The following is a 12,596-nucleotide window of genomic DNA, read 5'->3' on the forward strand; positions in this document are numbered from 1 at the left end:
TGGGTTAAATGTTTAAATTACATTTTTAACCCAAATTTGGGTTTGTCCATATTTGACCCAAATTTGGGTTAAAACAACCCAGCATTTTTCAGAGTGTATAATAAAAAAATAATTTAATTAATAGTTAAATTACATTTTAATTAGTCACATAATATTGAAATATTACATGCTCTGATACCGTTGTTGTTTGTTTATTTAAAATATTATACAATATCTGTATGACATACATGAAATGCAAATAAAAAATGATTTGCAGCCAGAACACTGTATACATATTTTGAGGAAGTATGCATGTATGCATAACTTCCCCATAATATTAGGCTACTTATTTTGTGTGTGTGTCGATTCAGTGTACATTTCTGTTTAGCTAGCTTGACCAAATTCAATCAAACAGAGCACCTTTCTTCCATACAATTTTTATTTGTTAGCAAGCTCTTTTATACATACTGGACATTCCTTACAAACATTAAAATTTGACATCAATAACATCACTGTAGAGGTTGTCTAGTGCTTTGTCTTCTTTTTTCTCATGGGGTAGATAGAATTTCAGACCAATTACATGTCTCATTTCACACGGCCTTCAAACACAACATTCACGGACGTTTCTGGCTATCAAACAAAAGTAATCCATCAAAACCACAGACAAATATACATTTAAATACAAAAAAAAATGGCAGGAACAAGCAAGGCAGGCATCTGATATTCACAAATGAAAAAAATAATGAAAACAACCTCCACCAATATATTCAGATTTTTTTAAAGTCCCCATTAGGAATACATTCATAATAAAGGCAGTTTGGGGCATTAGACATATATTTAAAAATGTACAATAAATTCCACACAATCTTTGTCCTCCTCCTCTTTTGAAGTCCAGTTCTACTTGTTGAGATATTTGGCCACTGAATGGTAGGCAAGCAGGATCTCCTTGTCTTTGGGGCAGGTGAGGTGGAACACATCTTCTTTGTACGCTTTGTCCAAGTACTTTGTCAGGCCTTTTAGCTCTCTAGGGATCTCAAAACCACGGTACTTCTTGCAAACTACCTACAAAGTCAGCAAAATATTTCAATTTTAAATAGATGAAGGTTTAATTGAAGACTTAGTGTAGAGGAAGTGATTTCACTTACAGTAAACAGCAGTACACTGTTTTATGAGCACTACAATATTACTACATTGCTGTCTAAATGAGAAAAAGATTAGTAACCTTGACAATGTGTAATTTTGGAAGCAGGTTGCAGTCAGCAAGAGAGAGCGAATTTCCGTCCAGGTAATGTCTTGTGGATTGGGCTAAATCCGGATTCTGGTCCAGTTCATGAGTAAGGGGAGACAACAGGTACTGATCCAACTTCATCAAACTCCTCAGAAATTTCTTCTCCAGCACTGAAATGTACACAACCATTAAGGTGTTGAGATTCAAATACAAATTTTCAATGTTTTGTGGCCATCCATCCATCCATTCACCATCTATCTATGTCTTATATCAATTTTGAGGTGACAGCCCCCATATTTCAAACACAAAATGACATTAAGCCTTAAAGCTAATATCTTGAGTTTTAATGCCTTCTGATACAGACTTCACTGTTCACTGGCCAAAAAACTTTAGAGAAGGGTGACCCTTACTGTCATTGAGCCCAGGATTGGGATTTTTGATGTAAGCCGAGAATTTGTGAAAGATGTCATCTCCAGCCGTGTTAGACTCCTTATAGCGGCAGCATAACTTGGGATAGCTGCAATGCAAAAACGGTGCAAACCTTTATATTTCATGTCATGTCAATTTTGAACAATCAGTAAGATACATTTCCTTTCAGGAATTCTTCAATATTTTAGGAGCAAATTTGACCAGTGTTGGGGTTAATGCATAACAAGTAACACAAGTTAAGTAATCAGATTACTTTTGTCAAGTAACTAGTAAAGTAACACATTACTTTCCTATTTCCCACTTCTGAAGTCGTGATTACAAGTTCATCGTATTCAGATTATGACTTGAGAGGGCCTAAGTGTCCAATAACTAAGAAACAATTTTTAACAAAAATTAAATGTTAATTTACAACACATACACTAATGTATTTAACCTCACTTTATTAGCCAATGTCTTTGTTCCGGACCTTTGATGATCCAATTCAATCATGCGAATAAGCAAAAATTACTTTAGATAAACATCATATTTGTGTTTCAATTTTAGCTTTTATTGCAAATGAGAGTGTTAAAGGAGCTGTATGCAAGATTGTGGCCAAAACTGGTACTGCAATCACTTTCAAATCAGGGGGTATCCCTGCCTTCCCCGCCTTCCCCCATGACGTCAAGGTTGCCAGATATGCTGCAGGTTCCAGCAGGAATGTTGGCTGCTACAAGAAGCTTCCAATTGCACGTGACGAGTCCTACACAGTGAGTTTTTTGCTGTTAATTATTTATTTCGGACTTTGTAACAAAGTATTTCGGATTCGTATCGAGTTTTTTGGGGTTTCGCAGCGTTACAATTTCGCAAAGTTACAACGTTTGTATCTGCAGCATGTGGTAACTAGAGAAGAGCTGGCAACCTGAATGCCGCAACACTACTGAGTCCGTGATTGGTAGATCAGTGGAGGGTGACGCATCAGAACAAAACACGACTTGACAATATCAACATCAGTCAAGGGCTGCGACTTTTGAACAATATCCTGGCCGGACTACTGTTGTCAGTGATATAAGTATTTTAAATGAACATGATTTCTTAATGTCTAGTAACATATCAGGGAAAATGTATGATTAATTGAAATAAATGTATTGCATACAGCTCCTTTAAACTTTCTACTCAATCATTTTCTTCTGCAGTTCAGATTGGAAGCACAGCTGAAAAGTTTTGTTTGAGCTGCGCCCTCTACTGTACATGCGTACATTTGCATTTCCTTCGAACTGAGGCTTATTCATTTCACTTTTAGTGTGAAAGAGCCTTTACATTTGCAAAAAAAAAATAACTTTTTTATTATTATTACAAAACAAACAAAGCAAGCCCAAAGTAAAGCAGTTAGTTACTTTTTTAGGGAGTAAAACAATATTGTAATGCATTACTTTTAAAAGTAATGCATCACTGAATTTGACTAGCAAAATGCTTGACATCTTTGGACCAGTCATGAATCCATACTCACTGTGGGGGCGCAAGGGTCTCTTCCAGAAACTCTTCGATCTTGTTGGTGTCAGTACGGACCTCTTCGTTATAGATGAGGAAAGGGGGCTGAGAACCTGGAGCCAGGTCCTTTAGTACCTCTGGAGCTCTACAAAGAAAGAAAACATAAATAAAACAACACATTTTGTTATAGTAATGAAACATTTTCAGGGACTAGACTATTGAATCAGTTCTAATGTATTTCCCTTCCTACAAGGCAAAAATCCTTTTCTAAGATTTTAGGATGTGCCCTGAATAGAAAAACTGAGCCATATGAAATAAGAAGAACGGCATCTCTCACCTCTTCATGTCCACTGTGGTGAGGGTGAAATTGACTCCCTTCAGCCAGAGTATCATGAAGAGCCGCTGACAAAACGGGCAGTTACCAACACTTTCACCATCATCGCTTGCCTAGAGACAACATTCAGTAAGTAAAGTGTTAAAACTCCTAGGATGGAAATGAGTTAACGAACATCAAGATACATGGAATTGCTTCCTGAAAAAGTACTAAAACATTAGCAAAACGTTCATGGTTTTGTTACTTAAAGTAATTTCACCCTTGTTAGTCCTAAATTCAACAAGATCAATGAATTTCAAACAATTGACAGGGTTATGTAAGGAAAGATTGGAAGTACAACCATTTTGAGCAAGGGTGAGATACGAGTAAACAAGAGACACATTTTTAGGTCTTACATATTTAAGAAATGACAACAGTTGTCATATATGTGACATCTGGAAGTAAGCAATTAAACTCTGACCTTGACAAAAAGTTCAATCTTTGCTGATTCTGCCATCCTCTACCTCCTCCTCTTTCTTCGGTGTCTCAGTTGCCCAGGATCTCAGGAGAATGAGGTCAGTTTATAGCAGTCCTTCCACGATTTCTGTCTCCTCCTTTGAACTCTGAAAAATTAAAACTGTATCGATAGCAGTGAAAACAGCTCCTTTTCTTCTTCCTCCCTCAAAGCGCAGTTTCTATCATTTCCTTTTAGAACCCAAACTCCTACCACACCCCACCGGTCTTGAGAGTTCAGAATACCAGCCCACTGGCCGAACCTGTCCAACCTGTATCTTCCTTCATTCTCTGCTGCTTTAGTCATTGTGAGTTTCTCCCTTAACTGCTCAGTGCTTGTCCCATCATTCACTCCCAGTGCAGTCTATTACAGTCTAGTAATCTTATTACCCAAAAATAAAAAAAGAATCTGTCATCATTTACACAATGTCACGTTGTTCCAAACACACGTACCCCCCGTTTCACAGACAAGGCTTAGTCCCAGGCTAAAATTGCATGTTTGAGCTGTTTTAACTGAAAGAAACTTGCACTGACTTGCACTGATCATTGTTTTGTCTCGAGAAGCACACCATTAATGTTTTTTTTTTTTCTAAGGGACGTTTAAAAGCTACTTAAATGTCTAAATTAAACTAAGGCCTAATCCTGGCTTAATCTAAGCCCTATGTGTCTGTGAAACCACGCCATGATTTTGTTTTTCTTTCAAAGACCAAAGGAGGAGATGTTTGGCAGGACGTTCACACTACTCTTTTGCTAACAATAAAAGTGAACGGCAACCAAATTTCAAAAATTAAGGTAAAATTATACAAATGATTCATTGTACTCTCTGAGTTTCCCTAAAAGCTGTGTGATAAGACTGAAATGTAAGATGCGGAAAAGAGCAGTACTAACATTCTGATACATTTTGTGTAAAAATAAGTGAGCAAATTATAACAGATTTTCATTTTTGGACTAGACTAACTATGAAAAGTATCATACATCGTCTATGGTTAAATATTATTGGCATAAATAGTTCCATAAAGAACCTTTAACATCCATGGAACCTTTCCATTGCACAAAAGGTTCTTTAGAGGAAAAGGGTTCTTTAGATTATTATAGTTCTTTGGGAAACCCAAAATGTTTTTTTTTTCTTCTATATGGCATTGCTGTGAAATCTCTGTCTTGAAACCTTAACTCTTGGAAGCCTCACTTTTAAGAGTGTATGGTAACCATTTTGTGCCATGAAAACTGTAACGGTACTTTAATTTCCTGTAGCCTCAATCAGTGTTGAAGTGCTTTGACCCTTGATCTGAGGAATGTGTGTTAGAATGAGGATATTCAGGAGAGAAGTATGAGGTGTGACATCAAAACTCTGACAGTGTATGACAAATCATTCATTTGAATACATACTGTTTAAACTTAATGATTTGAGGTGGACTCCATATATGACAGACAGACAAGAACGGTTTGACCTAAAAATATCAAAATTGAAAATACTGTGGAAACAAAGACACCTACATCTTGGATGCCCTTGAGGTAAGCTAAAACATGTCAAAAATTCATTTCAAAGTGAACTATCCTTTTAAGGGCAGGGGGTGTGTAGACTTTTGTTAATAACTGGCATCTGAGGCACAACCTGCTACATGTTAATACAGAGAATGAATGTACTGAATCACCACACTGTCTTTATTCAAAAAAGTATGAGTCATTTAACTATTAGTTATGAATTCAACTGAACCAGTTTTAATCTGGAAAAAATAGGGTATCACCCAAACATTATAATCATATTGTCACAATATGGCAACTTTGTATCTAATGTCATGGAGAAAAATTAAATACATATTAAAATAATAAAAATGTTCTGAACGCTTCTTCGTGTTTTTATAAGATCTTAATATAGCCTATAGTAATATTACATTATTAACAATTAATGTATGTATTATTTATTGAAAAAAGCTATTTCAAGGTATAATATCATTCACTATACATAATAGGCCTATTCTCCTACTAAATTATGTAATCTTTGTGGGGACAATTTGTCTCCATGATGTAGGCTACCTGAACCACACACACACACACACAGGCAATAATCTAAACATGTAGAAATTTGCATTGTACTTGGTGGTTAATGGATGCGTTAGGTTAGTTAATAAGAAGTGCGTTTAGAACTATGTTCAGTGATAGGCTACCTTCATTTCTGTCACTCCAATGTAAAAATAAACACAAACGAACTAATCTGATAAATCACCTGGAATTAACCTACAATGACTTCATTATAGACTTTTAAACAGCACACAATACATTTTAATAGATGTGAATGAATATACCATAGACTGTAAAAAAAAAAAAAGAAAAAAGAATAGCCTACCTCAATCCAATGATGAGAGTTCAAGGGTAATTTTTGCACGTTTTCTTTGAAAAAGCACCACTGCCATCTAGTGTTAAGTTTGGGTTATGTAACTCTGAGTGACCGAAAGTGCACATTCGGAGAAAACAAAATGAAAACGCATGACGTTCCAAACTTGTCAGCAGGGACGTTGGAACTATTTTGTGAGAGGGGGGGCGGAATTCCCGGTGGTGGGGGGGGGGGGGGGGGGATTACGCACCGTTTCAAAATATTGGTATTAAATCCATTTTCTGAGAATTTATCAGTCAACTTGTTGATTAAAATAATTGATTAAAATTAAATACAATTTATAAAAACGAAATTCTTTTAAAAAACATAATAAGTCAGAAGTACTGTGGGCTATGTCTGACTCATTCCATGTTTTCCGATATGGTGACTCTACTGATGGACCGCTTCTGATCCATCAGTGCTTGAGTCACCATATATCGGAAAATAAAACGTTTTAAACATGAATAAAACATATCCTGTTAAGCAGAGCATTAATTTAGTTCGTTTAAATAAGAGATCTAGCGCTAAAATGTTTTGTTTTTAAAATCAAGAGGAACGCTTGTTGCCGCTGCTGTCAGTTGTAGGCTTTGTTCTCTGTGGCGCGCAGTCTTCACTCGGACGCGCACTTTAATCGCCTTTACGTCGGAGACTCTATTCATTCCGGTAAAATCACAAAATAAATGTGTCCTATGCTTGATATTGACTGTAACCACAGATGGACATATTCTGTTTTGATGAGAGAGAGAAAAAAAACTGTACCAAGGCCGGATTAGAACCCGTAACCTCTGGCACTCTGGGGCAAAAGAGCTACCACTAGACCATTCAAACGGTCAAATGAAATCTGGCGGATCGATTTATTTATGTATGGGTTGAATAGAAAGGCTGCACAGTTTGACAAGTTTGTACCCAGCACTTCCGAACGTGTCTCTGTGCCCAGCAAATTTCAAACTGACGCCCGTGCGTGCTTAGGTGAATTTAGGGGGCGGCCGGGGGAGGGGGGCGGCCATTCGAGGGGGGGCGGCCGCCCCTCCCGCCCCCCCTGTTCCAACGTCTATGCTTGTCAGTAGCACCTCATTGCAGTACACAAGATCCAGGGGGCGGAGTCGGATCCAGATCTGAGGGGTGGAGTTGGGTAGGTTAAGGGGTGGGATTAGGGATCAGGGGGTGGAGCTGGGTAGGTAGGAGGAGTTGGATCTTCCGACTCCTCCTCGTGGATTTCATGTTCTGCAGTGAGGACCATCTCAAACTTGTATGATCTTCTTTCTTCGGTGGAGCAAAAAATAAGACATTTTGAAGATATGTTCAGGTGTTTTTGACATGTAATTAAAGGCAGTGGAGTCTAAAGCAACATTTGACTCTCAGTGATGGACAAAATGCACTTTTGTGTTCCACAGAATAAATCATTTCACAGAGATTTGAAATGGCGACACACTTTTTGTGTGGACTACAATATTGCAAGAAAGCATTGGTCAACATTGTTTACCAAAAGGAACATCAGCTGATAAGGTCATGCTGGGCTCAAGCTATTATTTTCATCACGTAGGCTATATGATGCAATGCTTGATTAAGTGATTATAGATTCTTCTGAAAACACTATTGAAAGTGGAAAGTGTTTTATCTAATCTTTTCTTGCCTTTTAGACTCTCTCTTTTCATGTTCTTGAAAGACTCTTTTAACCAACAATTTATGAGATTCCAAATAATAGGAAAATGTAAAATGTATTATACATATATCATCATATATCACTTGCATTCTTATTTACTCGTATTTCTTACTTAAGAGTTCTTACTTTCTTTTAATTTCTTTCTTGGGGGACGACAAACAGTTTTTGCAACAGTTAACTTTTTACTTCTCTATTTAAAAAGGCACAGGAGAGGATGAAGGTGTGAGAGAAGTTTCAAAACCACTCACTTCCTTTTCCTGTAGTGTTTCAGTGCCCTCAGTACAATTCAGAAGCCACAACCACATAACAGCACAGATACATGCACTGATACATGCTTGATTGGCAAAAGCTAATGCACCACATTTCATATATCTTGCTCTTCTACAATTTTATGGTGAAAGCAAAGATCATCACATTTAAAAAAGAAGAAGAAAAAAAAAAGAATGACCAATTATTAGAAGGTAACACTCTACGAACTTGACCTGTAAATAATCAGATGTGGCATGTTAAAGTTAGGTGCTTTAAGGATCAAGGGGACATGAAAAATGGGAGGAGAAGATGAGGTGAAAGGGTGGAAAAACATATAACATATGATCTCAACAGGAAGCTCTTGTTTCCTATAAGTAATTTCGCAAATCTCTCCATCATTAAATTACCAAACCCCCACATCACTTTGTTTCTCGAAGGACACGACAACTGTGGTCTTCCCCACAAGCCACGTTCCTCAAAGACACAGGTAAGACACTTTCATCTTTAACACACTTATGTTTTTCTTTAGATCATCTGCATTTTTACACATATCCATTTGTCTTATACTTTCTTTTTATACTTACATTACAGAACTGTAAAATCTTAATCTGATGATCGAGATAAAACATCACAACAGCTTTAATGTTTAATAGCGTGACAGGAGTCTTTATCTTGAGCTGAATGATTTAAAACACATTTCAGAATAGACATTTGTCAAATAATACTAAAACAAAATATTTAAAACCTTTTTTGGTAATTAAAATTAAGCACAAAATCGCATACTCTCTTAAAGAAGTACTGTTTTGAATAAGTAATTACTTCACAACCACTATATCCTCATTATATATGAATGTGTGTCAATGTGGACATACTACATTCAACATGCTGCCATTATTATATAAGACCTACCAGCATCCAGTGTGGGAAAGTATGCGCCATAAATAATTGGTCATCCATTTGATACTTTTTGCCTATTAATTCATGAGTACTGTGAATTCTAATATATTTCTTTTGTCACAAAGGCCTTCTGTTTTTGCCTACGGAAGCAGCTCGCAGCTTTGATATTTTAGCTTCAATACAAATATTACTATTTGTTGTAGATGCTATTTTTTGCTATTTATAGGCTACCTGTTGCAAAAAGTGTCTAGCACTATTAAAACTCTGTGTGAATAGCATAACTTTTTACGACTGCCAATTGACTTTTACTCAATAAATAAAAAGGTTCCCTTCATCTCAGTGGAATAAGATTTTGTGATTTTCATTGATTATCTATCTATACACACACAAAACAAACTAGGCTTAATTCGGTTGTTCTGAAGGTATTTAAAAAAAAAAAATGTTTACACTTCTGGTCTTCAGGGTCGATATGACCCCACATTAAAATGAATGGGAAATGTGAAAAAAACTAAATATATTTTCTTCACGTGTCAAATAAATAAATAAAAATCTGGCATAAATCTGAAGATTTTTACACAAAAATGAAGGCCTAGTACTAGAGCATAAATACAATGTATCATAAAAATAATATTTCATATGCAAGCTAATGATGTAGTTGAGGAATTATGTGGTATATGGCTACAAAAGTACTTTATATCTCCAAAAACACAGCATTAATGATTAGATGAGAAGTAAACAAAAAAATTATATATTATTTGTATGATTAAAAATTTATATTTTTTGCACAATTACTCAATCAATTGTTGGGCAATCGTATAGACCCTGAAGCCCAGAAGTGTAAACAGGAAACAAAGACCATTTGCGTCCAGAGATGCCACTTCTGGCAAATAGTGAAAATGTGTTACTTCCTGAAGTGCAAGTCTTAACTTTAACATCACTTGCCAGCAGCCATATCACCCTGTAGCCCAAGACTGGTTGCCCATTGAAGCTAAGCAGGGCTGAGCCTGGTCCCTGGAGACCAGTGGAAAATCAGGTTGCTGTGGGAAGAGGTGTTAATGAGGCCAGCAGGGGGGCGCTCACCCTGTGGTCTGTGTGGGTCAGTACAGCGACGAGGGCACCAGCCTGTCAAAAAGCACCATCCTTCGGATGAGACGTTAAACCGTGGTCCTGATTCTTTGTGGTCATTAAAAATCCCATAGGATGTATTTCGAAAAAGAGTAGGGTGTAACCCCGGCATCATGGCCAAATTTGCCCCTTGGCCTCTGTCCATCATGGCCTTAATCATCCCCATATACTGAGTGGCTTCATCACTGTCTCCTCTCCACCAGATGCTGCACATGGATGCTGCACATTGGTGGTGGTTGAGGAGATTCCCCAATCCACGTAAACCGCTTTGAGTACCCAGAAAGGTGCCATATAAAGTAACAAAGTATTATTGTTATTAATACTTGCATTACAATTTCTTCAATAATAGACAGAGAAAGCACAATAAAGATAAAGATGCAAGGATTCTGCTTGAGTGAAGAAATGCTCCCTCTATGGGTCACTCCACTTGTCATCTACAGAAAGGAAAAATGTCATGGATCCTGACTGACAAAACCCCAAGTTGTAGACTAAGTTCTTGCATAACCTCCAACAAAAATTTAAGAAAAAAAACAAACTAACATCTAGTTCTGCTACTTCCACAGCATAATAATGGGCTCCAGCATAAGATGGATGTGGAGATGGATAAAGAAACTCGCCAAGACTCTCATTATTGTATTCCTGACCATCAGCTTCGTTGGCTACAGTGTGTTGTTATTGGTTGATAAACAACAGCTCAATGGCAGCAATACGTCAATCACAAACAATATCACCATCCTTTTGTGGCACTGGCCGTACGGTATCCGGTACAGCCTTGCGGGGAACGTGTGTCTGAGGGACTACGGCATCTCTGGATGTGTGCTAGTGGACAATCGCAGTCTCAACGAGAGCGCCGATCTGATAGTCTTTCATAACTGTGAGCTGAAGCTGCGGAGAGAACATCTTCCAGTAAATCTCCATCGGCCCGCCAAACAGAGGTGGGTATGGCTTTCGTTAGAAGCACCACAAAACAATGGCATCTTGTCGCAATACAAAAACCTTTTCAACCTCACCATGTCATATCACCCTCATGCTGACATCACTGTGCCCTACGGGAAGCTGTTACAGAGGAAGAAACCAGGTCTAGACTTTGTTATCCCAACAAACAAGAGCTATGAAGCCTGTTGGGTGGTTAGTAACTACCAGAAAAGCCACAGGAGGAGTGCAGTTTTCCAGGAGCTGAACAAGACCCTCAATGTGCAATTGTATGGCCTTTTCGCTAAAAAAAAACTACCAAAGGAGGCCCTGCTCCCAACGATTTCCCGCTGTTATTTCTACCTAGCCTTTGAAAACACAATATCTCCGCACTATATCACAGAGAAACTGTGGAGAAACGCCTTCCAGGCTGGGGCCGTACCTGTGGTGCTGGGCCCGCCACGCAGAGACTATGAAGCTGTGGCGCCTTCTAAATCCTTCATCCATGTGGATGATTTTAAGTCTGTTAAGGCCCTGGCTGAGTACCTGAGAGGTCTAACTAAAGATCCAAAGAAGTATAGTTCATATTTTACCTGGCGACAAGACTATACAGTCAAACTATATACAGACTGGAGAGAGAGATTGTGCAATATCTGTCCCACCTTTGGAAAATTTCCAACTCAAAAGGTTTATGAGGATCTGAGCTTGGAGAAAATGGTAACGTAACAGGACACACAGAGATGGAGTTTTTCAGTTCCTTGCCACTGTTGCCTTGGCTTGCTCAGCTGGGGATATTCAAATTAATTAACCAATCAGTAATTAACCTTAATCAGCTCTACAAATCGTGGATGTTTGTAATTATGTTTTTTTGATGAAATCTATATTGTGAAAAGCGCCATTTAAAAAGAAAAAAAAAAGAAAAGAAATAAAGATGGGCACAAATGCATCAAAAAGTATGTAATTGCAAACACCTACTCATCAAATGTATTTAAATACAAGTAATTTGTAATTTGAAAATGCAAAATATAAACAAAATTTACAGTCTTGTGTAGTGTGAGAATAAGTGTGGAGTTAGATAGCCTACAAATATAAAATAAAATATAAAATAAAAAAGTAACACTTTGGTCACTCGCAGGTCAATTGACTCACCCAGGAATTATTGGAATACGAGAAAAGCTTCAGTATGTCATAGAAAATGAAATCTAATAAAAAAAATAAATAAATCATTTTTGTCATTTTGTTTTTGTAACTGATTTGTTAGAGTGCAAGGGTGCAAGTCATCACGTCACTTTGTAGGCCAAAACGCGGAAGCGAGTTAGCATTTTAGCACTTTCAGTTCTCTCGCTCTAAAGTCTATGGGATTTTTGAATGGGTTTTTGCTAAATCACCAGAAATAAGGTCTATGGTGAACAATAGGCGCCTATTGGGTATTTGACAAAAAAAGAACAGT

At 37.4% G+C, this 12,596-nt stretch overlaps 2 protein-coding genes across 2 annotated transcripts; one reads left to right on the top strand and one right to left on the bottom strand.

Moving 5' to 3' along the window:
• Window positions 1-400: 400 nt before the first annotated feature.
• Window positions 401-4,129, bottom strand: clic3 (CLIC family member 3). The gene is made up of 6 exons (XM_039668844.2): window positions 3,898-4,129; window positions 3,441-3,550; window positions 3,123-3,248; window positions 1,618-1,724; window positions 1,202-1,377; window positions 401-1,041 (listed from the first exon to the last, which is right to left on the bottom strand). Exons 1-6 carry the CDS (start codon window positions 3,931-3,933, stop codon window positions 877-879), a joined length of 720 nt encoding a protein of 239 aa, XP_039524778.1. The 5' UTR covers window positions 3,934-4,129; the 3' UTR covers window positions 401-876.
• A 4,485-nt stretch (window positions 4,130-8,614) lies between these two features.
• Window positions 8,615-11,966, top strand: fut7 (fucosyltransferase 7 (alpha (1,3) fucosyltransferase)). The gene is given in 3 exon segments (XM_039668883.2): window positions 8,615-8,699; window positions 10,798-11,847; window positions 11,849-11,966. Coding segments are annotated over 2 exon segments (1,062 nt in total). The 5' UTR covers window positions 8,615-8,699; window positions 10,798-10,804; the 3' UTR covers window positions 11,868-11,966.
• The last annotated feature ends 630 nt before the right edge of the window (window positions 11,967-12,596 follow it).

This window comes from Pimephales promelas, chromosome 19 (genome assembly GCF_988280905.1).
Source record: "Pimephales promelas chromosome 19, fPimPro1.hap1.1, whole genome shotgun sequence".
Lineage (NCBI taxonomy): Eukaryota > Metazoa > Chordata > Actinopteri > Cypriniformes > Leuciscidae > Pimephales > Pimephales promelas.

What these genes read in the sequence shown, in the direction of transcription:
- clic3 (XM_039668844.2), bottom strand. Translation starts at nt 3,933, where the DNA reads ATGGCAGAATCAGCAAAGATTGAACTTTTTGTCAAG. An exon ending in CAATCCTGGGCTCAATGACA is followed by an intron (nt 1,378 to 1,617) that starts GTAAGGGTCACC and finishes TGTACATTTCAG; the next exon opens with TGCTGGAGAAGAAATTTCTG. An exon ending in CAAAATTACACATTGTCAAG is followed by an intron (nt 1,042 to 1,201) that starts GTTACTAATCTT and finishes CTGACTTTGTAG; the next exon opens with GTAGTTTGCAAGAAGTACCG.